The sequence below is a fragment of the Eriocheir sinensis genome, chromosome 65 (genome assembly GCF_024679095.1).
Source record: "Eriocheir sinensis breed Jianghai 21 chromosome 65, ASM2467909v1, whole genome shotgun sequence".
NCBI classification, from domain to species: Eukaryota; Metazoa; Arthropoda; class Malacostraca; order Decapoda; family Varunidae; genus Eriocheir; species Eriocheir sinensis.
The window spans coordinates 8,374,565-8,392,244 of record NC_066573.1 but is presented as its reverse complement, the minus strand read 5'-3'; the positions used below and the strand labels follow the sequence as shown (position 1 = coordinate 8,392,244).

The following is a 17,680-nucleotide window of genomic DNA, read 5'->3' as shown; positions in this document are numbered from 1 at the left end:
TATATATATATATATATATATATATATATATATATATATATATATTTTTTCTCTCTTTCACCCATTCCTCTTCCTCCTTTATCGCATCTCTCTCTCTCTCTTCATCCCTCGCTCCTACCTGTTCCTCTTCGTTTTCCTCCTTCCTCCCTCGCTAATCCCCAGGTCAGACACAGGTGTTCACTCGCGGTCGACCGCCGGTCGACCGCCGGTCTGCCGCCGGTCTGCCGTGGGTGTCGGCGGCTGACCGCCGGTCGACCGGCGACATTTTTCCACACCGCCGGTCGACCGGGCGCATCGCCGATATCTTTGAAAATTTTAAAGTTGACCGGCGGTGGTCGGCTGCGTCTACGGTCCTCAGGGTCGACCGGCGGTCGACCGGCGGTCTGCCGCCGACAATCCCCGATCTTACAGCCGGTCGACCGGCGACCGGCTTATCGGGAGTCATCGGGGACGGTCGCGACCGGGACCGGGAATGTGTGAGAGCCCCTTTAGCCCTCCGTTTTCTATGTTGAGGTATGTCGAGCTGGACTCAACCACCGGCTGCTTCCGTTCATTTGTTTGTTTGTTGAGGTGTGTCGTGTTTTAGGTTTGTTGACACTTTTTTTTAACTAAATTGTGTAGAAACTAATGTGTATTTTATCTTTTTGTTTCGTTTTTGTTGTTTTTGTTTTTGTCTTCAGTCTGCTGCACCTGGATACCGCTGTCTTTGAGTGCAGCGTAATTCATACTGTTGTAAATGTGTGTGTGTGTGTGTGTGTGTGTGTGTGTGTGTGTGTTTCATTTTCTCTTTCTAAAAAAAAACTTGCTATCGTCATTTTCATTTTTTTTATTTTCATTGTTTTTTATTGTTTTTCGTGTTCTTGCTGTACGTATTGTTTTATCATTGTTGTCATTAATAATGGTCCGGATTATTTTTCGTCATTTTTTTATTATTCTTTATTACTATCGTTTTATTTATTGTTTTGTTATTTATTTTTGTTGGGGTTGCTGCAACTGGTATTCTGTTTATATTGTTCTCATTCTTTTCTTTTACTCTACTTATTTTCACCACCTCTGCGGCAGTATGAACACTTCCTTTCTCGGTAAAGTCTGTGGATTTTTCTCTTCTTTCTCCCGTTCATATTTTTACAAGAAACTCCAGTGACGCAAATAGGAAGGTATTAAAGTCTCTCTCTCTCTCTCTCTCTCTCTCTCTCACACACACACACACACACAAAAAAAAAAAAAAAATTTTAACGCGGAGACAAAAAGACGGAAAGATTTCTTCCCACATTTACCCCAGTTGTCATTTCTCCTCCTCCTCCTCTCCTCCTCTCCCTCCTCCTCTCCTCCTACCCTCATTGTTATTCCGAAGAAAACAATGATTCAGAACCTACGTCAATAATCTTTCTGAGCGGGAAACCCTCAGCGGATGCTTGTTCCTGCAGATCCGCAGTGTTTGTGTTGTCTGCTGTGGTAGACGGTCACCGTTCTTCCCTAAACCTATCAATAGTGGTGTTCCTCAGGGCTCAAGTCGGTATTCTTAGATGTTCCCACCTCTCATATCGACTACTTCCAAAGGCTAAAAAGGAGATCAATCGGGTTCTGAGGAGTGGTTTCTTTGATTCACGGTACAGAGGAAGAGTTGAACTAGCACCAGGGTCATGCAACTACCCCTGAAAATGCTCACAACTCCTACGAAAGCCTTGCCAAATATGTGAGTTTGGGAGCAGAAATGTTTAAGAATATGGCCCTCTGTCCTATCACCCACTCTCATCCTCTTATTCAGCAATGATCTTTCCAAAACGAACTGTCCTATCCATTCTTACGCCGATGACTTTACTTTGCATTATTCAACTTCTTTCAGCAGAAGACCCTCCAAACAGGAGTTACATGACTCCAGACTGGAGGTTGCAGAGCGCATAATCTCAGACCTTGCTATCATATCCGATTGGGATGAAAGGAACCTGGTGTCCTTCCATGCCTCAAAAACTCAACTTCTCCACCTATCAACTCGACACACTCTTCCAAACAACTATCCCCTATTCTTCGACAACACTCAGCTATCACTTTCTTCTACACTAGATATCCTCGGTCTATCCTTAACTCAGAATCCTAACTGGAGACTTCACATCTCTCACTAAATCAGCTTCCTGGAGGTTGGGCGTTCTGTATCGTCTCCGCCAGTACTTTACCCCGCACAGTTGCTATCCATATGCAGGGGCCTTGTCCGCCCTCGTATTGATTGTATGCGTCTCACGTGTGGGGGGGCTGCACTCACACAGCTCTTTTGGACAGAGTAGAGTCTAAGGCTCTTCGTCTCATCATATCTCCTACTCTTACTGACAGTCTTCTACCTCTTAAATTCCGCCGCCATGTTGCCTCTCTTTCTTCTATCGATATTTCCACGCTGACTGCTCTACTGAACTTGCTAACTGCATGCCTCCCCCGCTCCCGCGGCCCCGCTGCACACAACTTTCTACTCAAGCTCATCCCTAGACTTTCCAAATCCCTTATGCAAGAGTTAACTAGCTTCTTCACTCTTTCATCCCTCACGCTTGTAAAGTCTGGAACAATCTTCCGTTGTTTGTAATTCGTCCTGCCTACGACTTGAACTCTCTCAGGAGGAGAGTATCAGGACACCTCTCCTCCAGAAATTGACCTCTCTTTTGGCCACTCCTCTTAACTCTTTTTTATAGGAGCAGTGATTTGCGGGATTTTTTAATTAGTTTTTTCTTTTTCTTAGCGGTCTTCTTTACTGAAAAAAGGGTGGGGGAGGGAAAGGGTAATAAGAATTAAGGACATTTTTCAACTTTATAAACAATAAGACTGCATACAAAGTATCTTATGAGAAAAATAATGTAAATCAGCCATCTTCGTGTTTATAAAAAAAAAAAAATTGAATTAACGATTCTGGTGGTGCGTGTTTATTTTACTGTGGCAGAGCGACGCCTATTGAAACTCCCTCACGTCGCCGATGGAGCGACCTCAATTTGATATCAGAATTCGTCTTTGAAAGATTGAAGGGATGATGGAGGGCCCTCTCAACATACTTTTGTGTTGGAGGAGCCAGATGGTAGAAAATTCTGTGGAGTCAAGGTCGTGGGCACAAGAGCAAGTGATGTTGTGCCGGTAAACGCATCATCCAGCTTTGGATTGAAATTTAGGATAGAGACAGTAGGAGGGAACAGAGTAAAGATTACTGTCAGTAGTCTCTGAGGCCTGTATTTCGGTGAGGAAAAGAAGGTGAGATTTAGAGGAGGAGAGATGGTGAATGGAACAGAATGGAAGTTGGAGCAGATTGCGAATGATGCAAAGGTTAGTAAATAGAAAGTTAGAAGAGTTAACAAGACACCGCTTGTGGTTGGCACCGAAAATGGGGTTCGATCTGAGGGCATTCATGATCCCCTCCATAATGAATTTTGAATTTTGAAAATAAATTGGGAAGTGGTGTGTGTGTGTGTGTGTGTGTGTAATTCACCTCTTGGTCTGCTACACGTGAAAGAAGATAAACCCCATTTATCTTCACCCGGCCGGGGAATCGAACCCCGGTCCTTCTGGTTGTGAGGCAGACGCTCTATCCACTGAGCTACCGGGCCGGGTGTGTGTGTGTGTGTGTGTGTGTGTGTGTGTGGAGAGTAAGAGGATTTGTCTTTAGAATGCATGATGAAGTGCTCTCTGGTGTTGGTGAAATATTAGAGAACCGGAAATTGAAAACACGAGAGGGTCTTTGATAGGCTTGCAGCACCCCCTCGCCTCCCGTATCACACTGGGAGTAGCTTACGCCCGATTCGACAACTGTCTAACTGCCTACTCCCTGAATCAATCCCTGGTACGTACTCACGTAATCTACTACTTTGTATTTGCGTATTTTCCTACGCTCCGAAACATTTCCGTTGTAATTGGAACGTCAGTATCCTACCGGGGAAAATCAGATTTCCACTTAGTCAGCCCAGGAGTTAAAGAGGGAAAAAAACAAGCTTCTCCCAAAGGCGGGCACGTACGTACATAAATAGCTGCACCCTGATACCTCCGTTCAGTTAGCGCTGGTACGTCCTGCTGGACACAGGTGAGAAGGATTGCATTGGGGCCGCCGCGCAGCCCACGGCCGAAACTCACAGGATCCTGCCTTGTCTCGGCGCCTTTCCGAGTGCTTGGTGGACCGTAATAGTGGCGGCGACGGTGGTGATAAGGGACGACTTGAAACAGTCTATATAGCGCCCGCGGAATGGGATTGTTCCAGGGGAAAAAAAAGTGTACATATATATATATATATATATATATATATATATATATATATATATATATATATATATATATATATATATATATATATATATATATGTGTGTGTGTGTGTGTGTGTGTATGTGTGTGTGTGTGTGTGTGTGTGTGTTGTCCCTCCTCATAATTTGTTTGCGCTTGATCAACTTTTCTGTGACACGATTTGATTTTCATAACCAGCAGAAAGAAAAAATGAGATTATATTTCATAAAGAAATTCATAAACATTTCCGCTTGGTGACTCATGGAGTGTTCATTTTAACGTGATGGAAGGGACGCCACATAAGGAGACAAAGAGATTGGTAAAGAGGAAAAAAGAGGTTGGATTATGAGCGACTGGAAACCATTTCCTGTGTCGGTATACAACGCCTTCCGTGGCGAGGAGCCCAGCCGCTCCCATCCAGGCAAGGGCACGCCCCGTCCCTGATGGCCCCTGCCCCTGAGGCTGTGTGGCACACTCAGACACCGGCTAACACTTCTCCTCCGTGTACCTTCGTTCCGTGTGGCTGTGATTTGGTTTCTTACTTTTGTTATTTTCTTTAATCATCTTTCTCCGTTTCTATTCATCTTGAGCCAACACTCGATCAACAGTTATGGCATGTTGGACCTCACCGCACCGTGCTATACACACTCGTCATTGTCAAGGTCACGCAACGCTCATAAGGAGATACGCACATATATTTCGGATGTGATTCTCTCTCTCTCTCTCTCTCTCTCTCTCTCTCTCTCTCTCTCTCTCTCTCTCTCTCACTGACATCCTCGTTTCCCCCTACAGATCAAGGTTGTGACACAGTTGTGAAGGAAGGGAAGGAAGTTTCATCAGCCGCCACACCGTTTCTTGCCCTCGACCCGCCATACAAGCCTTTCGTCGAGTGAGCAGCAAGAGGAAGAGAAGAATCCAACAAGATGATCCTGGCTGGCCGAGTCAACTCAATGGTAAGGCCGTGCAGTTCTTACCACCGGTCTGACGGGTCTAGTTTTTCTTTTCTTATATGTGGTCTAATCTTGTTCCTCCCTCTCTCTCCGTCTCCTTCCTTCTCTCATTCCCCCTTCTCCCTCCCGTGGCAGAATGGTGAGCTCTCCTTATCTGTTTATGTAGTAAGTCGCGTCGTGTTAGGCTTTACACTGAGGTGGGTAGTGACTGGTTTAGTTTCGGGGGGATCTAATCGTTTTCCTCTCTCTCCTTCATTCATTCCCCACTCTCATGGCAGAACGGTGAGCACTTGTTATATGCTCATGTAGTGAATCGTGTTGTGTTAGGCTTGTTGAGGTGGGCTGTGTATTCTTGCCTCGCCTACCTATCTTTCTTACCTTACTTGTGAGAGAAAGAAAACCACGCAGAGGAGGACAGGTAGCGATAGAAAAAAAAGAATAAAATAGTATGCGTGTAATATTTGAGTTGACGAAAATCTGTATTCAAGGCTGGCTATACCGCTTGTACACACACACACACACACGCACGTTACCACTCACTATTCATAGCTCATGGCAGGGGAGGCAAGCATGATAGCAGATCTACTTACAGAGAGAGAGAGAGAGAGAGAGAGAGAGAGAGAGAGAGAGAGAGAGAGAGAGAGAGAGAGAGAGAGAGAGAGAGAAGCCACTTGTGTCATCGCATCACACACACACACACACACACACACACACATATATGAACCACGTGTAGGCGAGATGTGAAAAAGTTTAGCTTCCCAAACAGAAGCACTGAGCTATGGAATGGACTGGGGGAGGAGGTGGTTTGTGCAAGAAACATTCATGATTTTAAGGAAAAGCTGGATAAGAGCGGACATGGAGACGGGACAGCGCGAGCGTATCTCTTTTCCCGTGTGTCACAACTAGGTACACACACACACACACACACACACACACACACACACACTTATTGAACGAAGATAATGAGCTCAGTGACGTAGACTTTTGTATTTATTTGCTTTCCTTCTCCTTCACGGAATTTTAATATATTTTTTCTACTTTTTTTTTTTCAGGAAACACTCCACTATGACCCGCGAGAGACTGCCGCGGGAAACAGGCGCGTGAGACGTAAGTAAAATAATAATAATAATAATAATAATAATAATAATAATAATAATAATAATAATAATAATGATAATAAAGTCAGCTAATTAATTAAAAGGAGAAATACCAGCTGCCCTCATCAAGTTCAAGTTCTAGGTCCCGTGGGTGAGATTGAGTGTGTGTGTGTGTGTGTGTGTGTGTGTGTGTGTGTGTGTGTGTGTGTGTGTGTGTTTTGATGACATCCAGGCTTTGGTTTGAATACCTGCTTTGATTTGTATACAGAGAGAGAGAGAGAGAGAGAGAGAGAGAGAGAGAGGGAGAGAGAGAGAGAGAGAGAGTTAATCACATACACATATACCATTCACACACACACACACACACACACACACACACAGACACACACACACACACACACACAGACACACACACACACTCACACACCACCACCACCACACAACGCCCTTTACCCCGCATTAATAAGTCGCATCTCGTAAATCTCATGGCTCGCGTGCTCGCCTTTACAGGGTCTACCGGGGCCGCCTCCTCCCCCAACCCCGCACAGCACACTGGGACCTTCACCAAGAAACTGCGCCTCGCCGGGGACTTGCCACAATTCCTCAGGGCCGCTCCGGACTCCAACACCCTCTCCGTCGGCCCCCACGAGGCTGATGACCCGCAAGGTGAGACAGAGAAAGGGATAGGTGGACAGATAGATAGGTAGATAGATTTTTTACAATAAGGGAGGCAGCTTAAGGGCAGAAAACAAACATAGGAACAAACAGACCGGCTAGACGATGCACCAAGAAAAGAAAACGACGAGAGGTCAGAAGAGGTCACTGTCGGGTGAAAGGTGTCTTGATACGCTCCTCTTGAAGATAGATAGATGGATAGATAGAAAAACAGAGATATGTAAAGAGCTTTGTGTGAGTCTTATCAATGTGTTTAAAGTGCTTGCGCAATACTTCAGTGTCTGCATTATTCAGCAACTCTTTTTTCCTCCTTCCGTCCGGTTATACTTACTTTCCACGCTCCCTTGCATTGCGTAGCGTGTATTTAGACCCTTGTTCAGAATTCAGGTCCATTATTTTCATTTCCTCCTTCATTCCTTCATTTTGGGAGCAGCGAGTAGCGGGCTTTTTTTGTTGTTGTTGTTTCCTTTTTTTGGTGTGTGCCCTTGAGCTGTCTCCTTTGTTGTAAAAGAAAAAAAATCCTTCATTCATTCATTCCCCTTTTCCTTCTCTCTCGCGCCCTTCCCGTAAACAGTCTAGGCTTTTATTAAACGGGCGCCAAGTCAAACACCCCAACAGTTCCTTTATGACTACTTCAACCGGGTTTTCAGGGGTCATTTTTCCCGTTGAAGGCGCAGAGGCCGTGTACAGCCATCACTAGGACAACAAAAACAGTCCATGAAAACCCGAGCACCTTCCACGATAGGCTTTTCAAATAGGCGAACTGAGGGGGCGATAGGTTTAAGAATATGGAGTTACAAGCATTTGGTATTGTTAAGTAACCTCCGTTGTCTCCCTTCCCATGGCTGACTCACATCCCTCCTCTGCTTTTTTGTTCCCTCCCGCTGCCCTTTAACATCCCTCTCCCGTTATCTCCCTTCCTTGGCTGATTCACATCCCTCCTCTCCTCTGTTGCTCCCTCCCGATGCTCCTTAACATCCTCCCTTCATTATCTCCCTCCCGCGACCTTTTAACATTCCTTTTTCGTCCCCTCCCATGACCTCTTCGCATCCCTCCTTAGTTGTCTTCCTCCATGGCCCACGTGTTAACATCCCTCCCCTGTTCTTCCCTCCCAGTCTGCTTCCGGATGCACTCCTTCCACGTGCTGGCCACGCCTTCCTCGGAGGGCGGGAACATTGTGGTGATCGAGGCCCAGGACGGAAGGCATGTCACCCAAGACTCCGCCAACCCGCAGAGCCTCGTGCTGACGGTAAGCTGAGGTGGTAGTGTCTGTGTCTGTGTCTACCTGTCCGTCTTTCAGTGTCTGTGTTTCTGTCTTTTTCGTATTTTTTTCTTGTCTGTGCTTCTTCGTGTGTTTGCATGTATGTTTGTCTGTCTGTCTGTCTGTGTATGTGCGTCTGTCCTTCTGTTCCAATCTCTATCTGTTTATCTCTATATCTGTCTCACCCTACCTCGTCGTGTCCACAGGCAGGTGAGGCGCCGCAGCAGACCCGCACCACAGACAGCAGGTTCTTCCGCATGTTCCGTGCCACCGGCGACCGCGACCTCAGGCTCAAGCACCTGCACTCCGGTAAGTCGCCCCCGTACCTTTTATCACCTGTTACCGTCAATACCCCGAACACCTGTTATCCCTGCATCATCTTAGCATCTATCCCTGTACTGACTCACTCTACCCTGGAATACCCTAACATCTACTCCTGCAATGGCCCTAACCTCCTAATACCCTAACATTTATCCCTGCAGTATCTCAAATTTCTTCCCTGCATCAACCTAATCCATGTCTTGCAGTACTTCCAACACCTACCCCAAAACTCTCTTTCTTCAACCCTTACCCCAACACTGCCCCATCAACACACCAACTATTTCCCTTCAAACCCCTCTGCCAACACTCGCCTTTCCATTCTTCAGCCCCCATCTGATACCTCCCATCAGCTCCAACTATTTCCCTTCAAACCCCTCTGCCAACACTCGCCTTTCCATTCTTCAGCCTCCATCCGGCACTGTCCCATCAACACCAACTATTTCCCTTCAAACCCCTCTGCCAACACTCGCCTTTCCATTCTTCAGCCTCCATCCGGCACTGTCCCATCAACACCAACTATTTCCCTTCAACACCCTCTACCAACACTCGCCTTTGCCTTCTTCAGCAGCCCAACATTTTCCCCTTCAGTAGGTACCCCAATGCCTAACCTCTGACCATCTACACCCCAACCCCGTCCCTCTAACATCCCAACATTTGTCCCTTCTAGCCCTCTATACATCCCAACCCCGTTCCTCTGACATCCCAACCAACACTTGTCCCTTCCCTACCCCACCTCCTAGCCTGACCCTCTACACCCCAACCCCGTCCCTCTAACATCCCAACATTTGTCCCTTCAATGTCCCAAACGCCTAGCCTGACCCTCTCCACCCCACCCCTAGCTTTCTCACACACCAAAACCAGTCCGCTCAACACTCTAAAATACTTGATCCTCAGCGCCCACAATACTTACCCATCCATACCTCCAACCTAACCTCACCGCTCCCTTCCTTCCATCGTCTCAATTTCAATACTCAATACTTTCAATACATTCCAACCCTTAGAGAATCCTGTAGATGTGCATCCGCGTGTGTTTCTATTCATCTATTGTTTTAGGATCTCTCTCTCTGGAACTGAAGGGTGGGAAAAGTCAATGACCCCGAAAACCGGCTTAGTCCGCAGTGTGTATGTGTGTGTGTGTGTGTGTGAGAGAGAGAGAGAGAGAGAGAGAGAGAGAGAGAGAGAGAGAGAGAGAGAGACCCCTCCGGTTGAAAACGTTTGGACACACAAAAATATATCACGAACAGTTTCCGTTTCCAATTCTTTACACTTTTCTAGTGAAACGCCGGACCGGTATATTACAGCACTACAACCTTACTGGCGACGAAGGCCTTACAGAACATTAAGAACACTCAGCATTTTACATTCTCAAGAACTGTCAAGAGAATGGTAAAAAAAAAAACACTTCTCATTCTCCCAAGGACTAGCGATGAATGATCTATCTTTTTTTTTTTTTACAACAAAGGAGACAGCTCAAGGGCACAAAAAAAGTAAACAATAAAAAAAAAAAAAAAAGCCCGCTACTCGCTGCTCAATACTTACTCACATTCCCTCGTTTCCGCCTTAGGCATGTACCTGTCGGCCTCCAGCAGCGGTGTCTCCCTACTCTCCACCGATGGCTCGCCTGACTCCATCCTCTTCACGGAATTCGAGTGCACCCTCACCTGAGGCCGCCTGAGGGACGGGTGTGCCTCGCGGGGCGGGGGATGGGAGGGTCGCGGGGAGGGTTTGCGGCAATCTCAAGTCTTCGGTGGGCCGGTGAGGCTCTCAACGGGCCGCTAAACTCTCGCCCCAGGGGAAGAAATACCAGGAACCCAGAACGCTAACATTAGATCTCGGGTGCCGCCACTGACAGCCCCGCCACACCGGCAAGTCAAGGACCGGTGCTGCGCGGTGAGGATTCATTCTCGCGCCCTTTTGGGGTTCCTAAGACAAGTCAGCGACGTGTTTGGGTCAGGGCGCCGCCACGACCTCACGCACTGCCCTTCTCGCCGCCCACGCAGCAGTAGCATCATCAACATCATCAGCATCAGCTGCATCAGCTGCATTATGTTATTGCATCAGATATTTGTTTGTATTTATTTATTTATTTATTCGTGTATTCATTGCAAATTAAAAAAAAAAAAAGTTGCTTATCATCTCATCATATTTTTTCCTCATTTTTACCGAATGTTTTTTTTGTAAGATACTTTAATGTATCAATTGTAACAATTGTAAAGTCTAATAATTTTATGAAGTTATTTATGAAATTGGTTATTGAATTTCTCTATACTGTTAAAGGCAACTATAAACATTAGCACTTCATGATATAAATTCCTTAAATAAAAAAAGTATCTTTATTTTCATTCTTGGTTCGTCCGGAAGTCCTCACCTGCGTCACAGGTGAGGCAACACTCAGGGTGTAGAGGATGTGTGTGTGTGTGTGTGTGTGTGTGTGTGTGTGTTATTCAGTTCATTTATACATTGGCAGTGAACCTGGCCGTCAGTCAGTTCGGTCGATCATTCATTGCATTTATTTTATTTCGCCTTCAATTTACATTTTTATATATTTCTCTTCGTACACCTTTTATTCGTTAACTGTGTGAACATGCGTCAGTAATGGTTTTTCCATCAACACACACACACACACACACACACACACACACACACACACACACACACCACTCCGTGGCGCAACTGGTAGATCGCTGCGCTGCCAGGCTTCACGGTCTGACAGGGCGGCGGTTCGAGCCCGCTCAGGCCGGATTCTTTCCGGAGTGGTTACTGTCCCCCCTTGAGCAAGGGGGTTGGGGTGTGTGGTGTGTGAGGTCATGGCAGTACCCAGAGATCGACGATAAAGAACACTTTCTCATGTCGGGAGGGTACCTGCTGGCGATTACGAGTCCAACACGTGACCAGGCCGCGGTGAATTACACTGAGTTGCTTCACAAAGTTCCATGGCTGCGTTTCGACATGCAGGCTTGACGTAATTATCCTTCAGCAGTAATGTTACATAAAGCGTCGCCGGTACTCTTCCACACAGCCTTCCGCTCCTTCCCTGGGCGGCGCTAGACTGACCCCGCGCGGCACCTCGAGATGGAAAGACTTCACGCACCTCTTTTTTTTTTTTCTTTTTTTTTTTTCTCTTTTTTTTTTTTTTTTTTTTTTGTACAACGGCAAAACTAAGAATTTCTGTCCGCCCATAACCTCGCCTCACCTTTCTTCTCTAGTCCTGGTGCGGGTACAGTGTTCAGGGTCGTAAGAGTGTCGCAGAACCGGCCGCTGTGGGCGGGAGAATCCGTGTCTGTGGGGCAGGACACACACACACACACACACACACACACGCACGCACACACACAGCCTCCCTCCCTCACGTGTCTGGCCAAGGTCACGCCGAGAAGGAATGTTTCTGTCTTCTTACTTAATTATAGTCTTTTCAGGCCTGAGTCAATCTTTGTGTGTGTGTGTGTGTGTGTAAGCAAACACGAGAGAGAGAGAGAGAGAGAGAGAGAGAGAGAGAGAGAGAGAGAGAGAGAGAGAGAGAGAGAGAGAGAGAGAGAGAGAGAGAAAGCACCATTTGACATCTAAAGCATGAGAGAATTGTTACGAATTAAGGAAGAGCGGAGGATGCAACATCGCACTAGTCACAAAAATAATGTCTTACAATCCTAAGTAGACGTAGTGCTCAGTAATCCCGCGGGGCCCTGAACAGCTGGCAAAACAGGCAAGCAAAGCATGTGCCTGCGGCCAAGCAATAGACGAGCAACAGGCATGACCAGCGTTACTCCCTCGTCTGGGTGGCAACAGTAGGTGAGGTGACGAGACTGAGCTGGCTGCACTGAGAGGGCGGGAGGTAGGGAGGCAAGGTGGGGCTTATCAGCACTTCCCAGATTATTTCGTAAGATGTGGCGAAGATCACAGTCGAAATACATGGAAAACAGGGCAGCACAGGAACTCATGAGCATGGTAACTGAAACCTTGAGGCGGCATGGGGCCAGGGTTAGGCAAAAGAAGGTGCAGGAGGCAGGAGGGGGGCGTCAGCAGAGCAAGGAAGGTTCTCAGCTGCCCGACTCCTCACAGCTTCGGTCGATTTGGCGAACGAGACGAGCACCTCCGGCCAGGCGGTCACTGGGTGGCTGCCTGACGTGGACTCTTCCAACACCACCAGTCTTGCTCCCGCCGGCCGACCAACAGCATCAGAAGCAGCAGCCTCGCCATGAGTCAGGAATTCAGTTACTTCGCGCCCGGCCCGGCCAAGATCCCCGAGGAGGTAAGGTCAAGGAGAGACACCTGTTGGCGGGGCACCTGAGGACGCGGCGGCGGGCGTGGCAAACATGTGACCGTGGCATTGGTCGTTGCTTGGGTGCCGATAATATAATTTTACTTTGCTCCCGAGGGTGGTGGTGAAGAGGCCAGTTTGCTGTATCGTGTGTGTGTGTGTGTGTGTGTGTGTGTATGACCGATTATAAGCGAGGTGGCAGTGTTTGTGTTCTCGACCTAAACCAATATGTATTGTTGTTGTATTTCGATAGGAAAGCTAACATCGAACGATACCTAATTATAAGATAAATAGGGAATCATCTCAGGAGGAGGAGGAATTATGACACGAAGCACCTGACGCAATAAACAACAGAAATTTTGACACTAAGGTCGGTTTCATAAGACACTCGTTTCTCACATCAGCTATTTCTAAAGGTCAAAGAGGGGGTCAGTCGGATTCTAATGTGTGTTTCTTCAGGTTCACAGTACAGAGGAAGGGTCAAGCTACCTCCAGGGTCATAAAACTACTCTTGGAAATGTCCACAACTCCTACGAAAGTCTTGTCAAATATGTGTTCTTGGGGATAGAAATGTCTTATGATACGACCCTAAGTAATGTCTGCGAGTAGTGAGCGAACAGTGGCGAGGAAAGAGCAAGCTGGCGCCTCCCCGGCACGCCTCCAGCCCGTGGCCTGCCCCAAGGTCACCCGGGCGGCCAGAAAACGCATGTCGGAGATTACCAAGAGAAAGTGAAACGGAAGTCCTTATCGCTCGCGTGAGATATGATACGCCTGGCATGATGTGCGGCTCACGGCCCCTCGCTCGATCTCCTCCTCGTACTGACGTGCAATATGTATATGTACTTGGAAGCGGCGCCGTGCTACATAGGATCTCCCCGACATGTGGTGTGTATTGTCATTCGCCCACGGTCTGAACACGTGCTGGACTGGTCATCGCCAACCAGTACCTAACCGGAAAGATCTTTTGAGCTCAGAGGACTAATGAATGGTGTTGCTGGAACCTCACCAACCACGCCCCTCATCCACCTTCCTCAAGGGGGGGCAGTGACCGCTCCTGTCGTCGAGAAAACCTTGAATGTATGACTGTGTGTGCGTGTGTTTGTGTGTGTCGAAGTAGGGCATGGTGTGGTATAATATATATAGTTAATAGCCTAATTTTTTGGTATGTTAACTTAAAATACAAGCTATACAAAATGTACAGACTCCAGAGAGAGGTCAGAGCAGCCTGCAGCACCGGCCCATGAGATGGCTACACGCGTGACCTGTCCATCCGAGGCTGACCTGCGATCTACTACCCGCGGGCACAGACAACTAATAACATCCATGTGGTAGTTGTTGGCAAGCCCAGCCCTGGAATGGGGATGAACGCAGACTCCCCTGGTCGTGGTTCATTCCAGTTTCCAAAACGGTAAATCTCGAGAATAGCGGTTCCTAGTGGGTGCGCGTTTAGGGCTCGGTGTGGTGGTAATTACAACATTTCTAGCACGTACGACGGGGTTTTGACAAGCGGACAGGCGTGTTTATGTCACAAGGGTGTATTTTTCCACGATTTCTTCTAAGTCGATGGGCGATGAGACTGCGAGCTCCGGGGTGAAGAAAGGGAAGACCCCGCGCGGAAAAATACACCCCTTGTGGTCCAGTCTTACAGTCCAGTACAGCACGTTTGTAAGCTCCCCAACCAAACACAAAACACTACGAAAAATCCTTGTATAGTGTTGTTTTCTTTTTTTACAGCAGAGGAGTCAGTTCAAGGGCATAAAAAAAGTAACAAATGTGAAAAAAAACACTATACAAGGAATTTTCGTCGTGTTATGTGTTTGGTTGGGGAGCTTACAAACGTGCTGTACTGGACTGTAAGACTGGCCCAAACACGCCTGTCCGCTTGTCAAAATCCCGTCGTACGTGCTAGAAATGTTGTAACTACCACCATAGCGTGCCCTTAACGCGCATCCGCTAGGAGCCGCTATTCTGAAGATTTACCTCCAAAACAGCAGAGTCATGGGTACACGTACTAACCACTGCACCACTGAGGCGCGCTCCTGCACCAGCGGCTTTAGAATCCTAAGGCCGAGATTCCTGAAAATAACGCAGTAGGAGTTCATTGGCAACACTTGCGGAACATCATAAAACATATTAATACAAATTCAACGCAGCCTTTATGTTCAAGACTTTATACTTCCCTGCCAACTTGCTGCTGCTGATGATGATGATGATAATGATGATTTATTTTTATTTATTTATTTTTATTTATTTAATTATTATTTTTTTTTTTATTATTGTGTGTGTGTGTGTGTGTGTGTGTGTGTGTGTGTGTGTGTGTGTGTGTGTGTGATTTATCCACGACATGATCACACACACACACACACACACACACACACTAAACATGGTGATGTCATCTACGAAGGACAACGAACTGCGAACAGGACAAACGCTTTCTTAGAGAGAGAGAGAGAGAGAGAGAGAGAGAGAGAGAGAGAGAGAGAGAGAGAGAGAGAGAGAGAGAGAGAGAGAGAGAGAGAGAGAGAGAGAGAGAGAATTTACACAGATATTCAGACCACATAGACCCGGTGGTCCAGACTAGGTGATCTCTCAATATCTAAGTGAAATATCATATATTGAAATAGGCATCAAGACTTTGCATTTCTACTTTAGCGAATGTTAAGGCGAAGGAAGTAGCTGTCGGGCTTGTTTTTCAATGAACCAATCGTGTTGCGCTGGACCGTCAAGGCGAAGGAGCATTCCGTCCTCGTAACCCCGTCCTCCTCTCCCCCAGGTGCTCCGCGGGCTTCAGCAGGAGTTACTGCACCACAAAGACACTCACGTCAGCATCCTCGAGGTATCCCACCGCTCAAAGGACTTCGGTGACATCATCCAAGCCGCGGAGAAGTCGGTCAGGGAGTTGCTGTAAGTATCACGGCCCTTCGAGGTCACCTGGGGGGCACCGGAGGGAGTGCATGGGGTGGTTGCATGTCTTTCCTCGTTCGCTTCTCACCAGGGTTTACTGATACCAGAAGTGTCTCAGCGGTGCCAGTCAGCTAAACGGTTGGTCTACGTGTAAGTGATTAGCTTCTGGTTAGCTGAACCGCCGCATAATGAAAGAAGACCAGACAGAGTGAGATTAATTAATATGATCTATGCGTAAATATTTTGGTGTCTGGAAAGTTTTCAGTTTATTCTTGAATGAGTATGTATGTGAGTGTTGTTGCTCACCATGGTCTGATCACGTACTGGACTCGCGTTCGCCAGCCAGCACCTTCCTTGTTTTGGGCTAGGCGTTGCACATCACTGATCTTTTGGCACGGCTGGGACCTCACAACACACCCACACACACCCGGGAGCGGCGGGACACAACCCCCGTCTGACACCCGGCACCCACGCCCTGCTGGGTGGACAGGGGGCACAGATGAAAGCAGACTCCCCATCCGTCTTCATTCACCCCGGGAATCGAACTCGGAACCTCTCTATTGTGAGGCGAGCGTGCTAGCTCCTGCATAAAAGAGCACACAGGACAGATTTTTGGTGTTAATGTATTTATTCACATATCCTCAAGATCCTTTGTATATATTGGAAAATAATCTATACCTCTCGACTTGATTAGGTGAAGCGGTCTTTCCATGCAGTACATATTGATAGAAAAATATCATTCAACCTTTTTTCGTAAAGCAAATTTTCGACTAAAGAACGAGATGTCGTTATCCAAGTCATGCCGTAAGACGATGTATTAAAAGTGATTAACCCGGTGGTAACAGCAGGGATCATATTTCTGAATGGTCCCTCCAAGCTAGAAAAATTAGAAAAAAATCACCCCTCACACAAATCATTTCTTAATATATATCAAAGCATTTGTGATCAGATTATGTATCATCTTTTTTGGGGGGTTTATATCATGGTACAAATTTGGCCCGTCGCTGCTACACGGTAAAGCCACAAATTTGGCCCGTCGCTGCTACACGGTAAAGCCACAAATTTGGCCCGTCGCTGCTACACGGTAAAGCCACAAATTTGGCCCGTCGCTGCTACACGGTAAAGCCACAAATTTGCCCCGTCGCTGCTACACGGTAAAGACACAAATTTGGCCCGTCGCAGCTACACGGTAAAGCCACAAATTTGCCCCGTCGCTGCTACACGGTAAAGACACAAATTTGGCCCGTCGCTGCTACACGGTTATTAATTATGCGCTTTGTCATGGGAAGATGTAATACGGCTCTCCCACACCCACGCTCTTTGCCAACGCAGCGGTGGGTGACGCGGCGGGTGTTCACCGCGCCTTCCCGCGGGGCGCTTGTGGGCGGAAACCTTGCCCAACTCCGGGCCCAACTTGCGGTGTGGGGACGGACGGGGCGGCCGGGCGGAAATGTTGTTACGTGTCATGTCAGTGATGTTAATATTCACGTCAGTAGTCTAAAGACTCTAAATAATCAATACCGGTCACGCTAATGCTCTCAATACCTGTCACCTCACCTCTATACCTGTCTTGTTACCTGTCCCGCCAATGGCCTTGTTATCTGTCCCGTCAATGGCCTTGTTACCTGTCCCGTCAATGGCCTTGTTATCTGTCCCGCCAATGGCCTTGTTACCTGTCCCGTCAATGGCCTTGTTATCTTGTTGGTGGTAGCGAGTGTTATAAGTGCTAGTCGGTTCACGGATAGAGAAACTCAGTATCCGTTAGGGTTGCTTTATTGCACAAAAATACAACAAGTCATTGAGACAAACACAACACACAAAAAAAAGGTGTTTGTGTGGGTATGCGTTTGTGTGAATGTTGTTTGTGTAGGTTAACATTTAAGTGTTGGTGTATGTGTATAACAATGTGTAACGGTGGACAACAAGAGAACGTGGACGGACAGTCAAAGGTAAACGAATACAAGGAAAGTTAAC

General features: G+C 47.2%; 2 protein-coding genes across 14 annotated transcripts in view; both read left to right on the top strand.

Annotated features, from left to right (window-relative positions):
- The window catches only part of LOC126987593 (uncharacterized), an 18,552-nt gene extending 7,731 nt beyond the window's left edge, over positions 1-10,821 (top strand). The window contains exons 1-7 of one of the 3 annotated variants that reach the window (XM_050844704.1): positions 4,002-4,048; positions 5,036-5,196; positions 6,246-6,300; positions 6,801-6,956; positions 8,081-8,214; positions 8,433-8,535; positions 10,112-10,821. In XM_050844704.1, coding sequence (XP_050700661.1) covers positions 5,167-5,196; positions 6,246-6,300; positions 6,801-6,956; positions 8,081-8,214; positions 8,433-8,535; positions 10,112-10,212 — 579 coding nt within the window. In that variant the 5' untranslated portion in view covers positions 4,002-4,048; positions 5,036-5,166 and the 3' untranslated portion in view covers positions 10,213-10,821. Of the gene's footprint in view, positions 1-4,001; positions 4,049-4,479; positions 4,906-5,035; positions 5,197-6,245; positions 6,301-6,800; positions 6,957-8,080; positions 8,215-8,432; positions 8,536-10,111 lie in introns of those variants that run through there. The other 2 variants (XM_050844706.1, XM_050844705.1) reach the window with 2 other exon arrangements.
- A 1,745-nt stretch (positions 10,822-12,566) lies between these two features.
- Positions 12,567-17,680, top strand: part of LOC126987585 (probable phosphoserine aminotransferase) — a 111,419-nt gene continuing 106,305 nt past the window's right edge. For 5 of the 11 annotated variants that reach the window (XR_007741037.1, XM_050844687.1, XM_050844694.1 and 2 more), the window contains exons 1-2: positions 12,573-12,793; positions 15,576-15,706. Coding sequence is in view for 10 of the 11 variants with exons in the window: in XM_050844687.1 (XP_050700644.1) it covers positions 12,740-12,793; positions 15,576-15,706 (185 nt within the window). In the remaining variant the exon portion in view is untranslated. Of the gene's footprint in view, positions 12,794-15,575; positions 15,707-17,680 lie in introns of all 11 variants that reach the window. The other 6 variants (XM_050844686.1, XM_050844692.1, XM_050844691.1 and 3 more) reach the window with 6 other exon arrangements.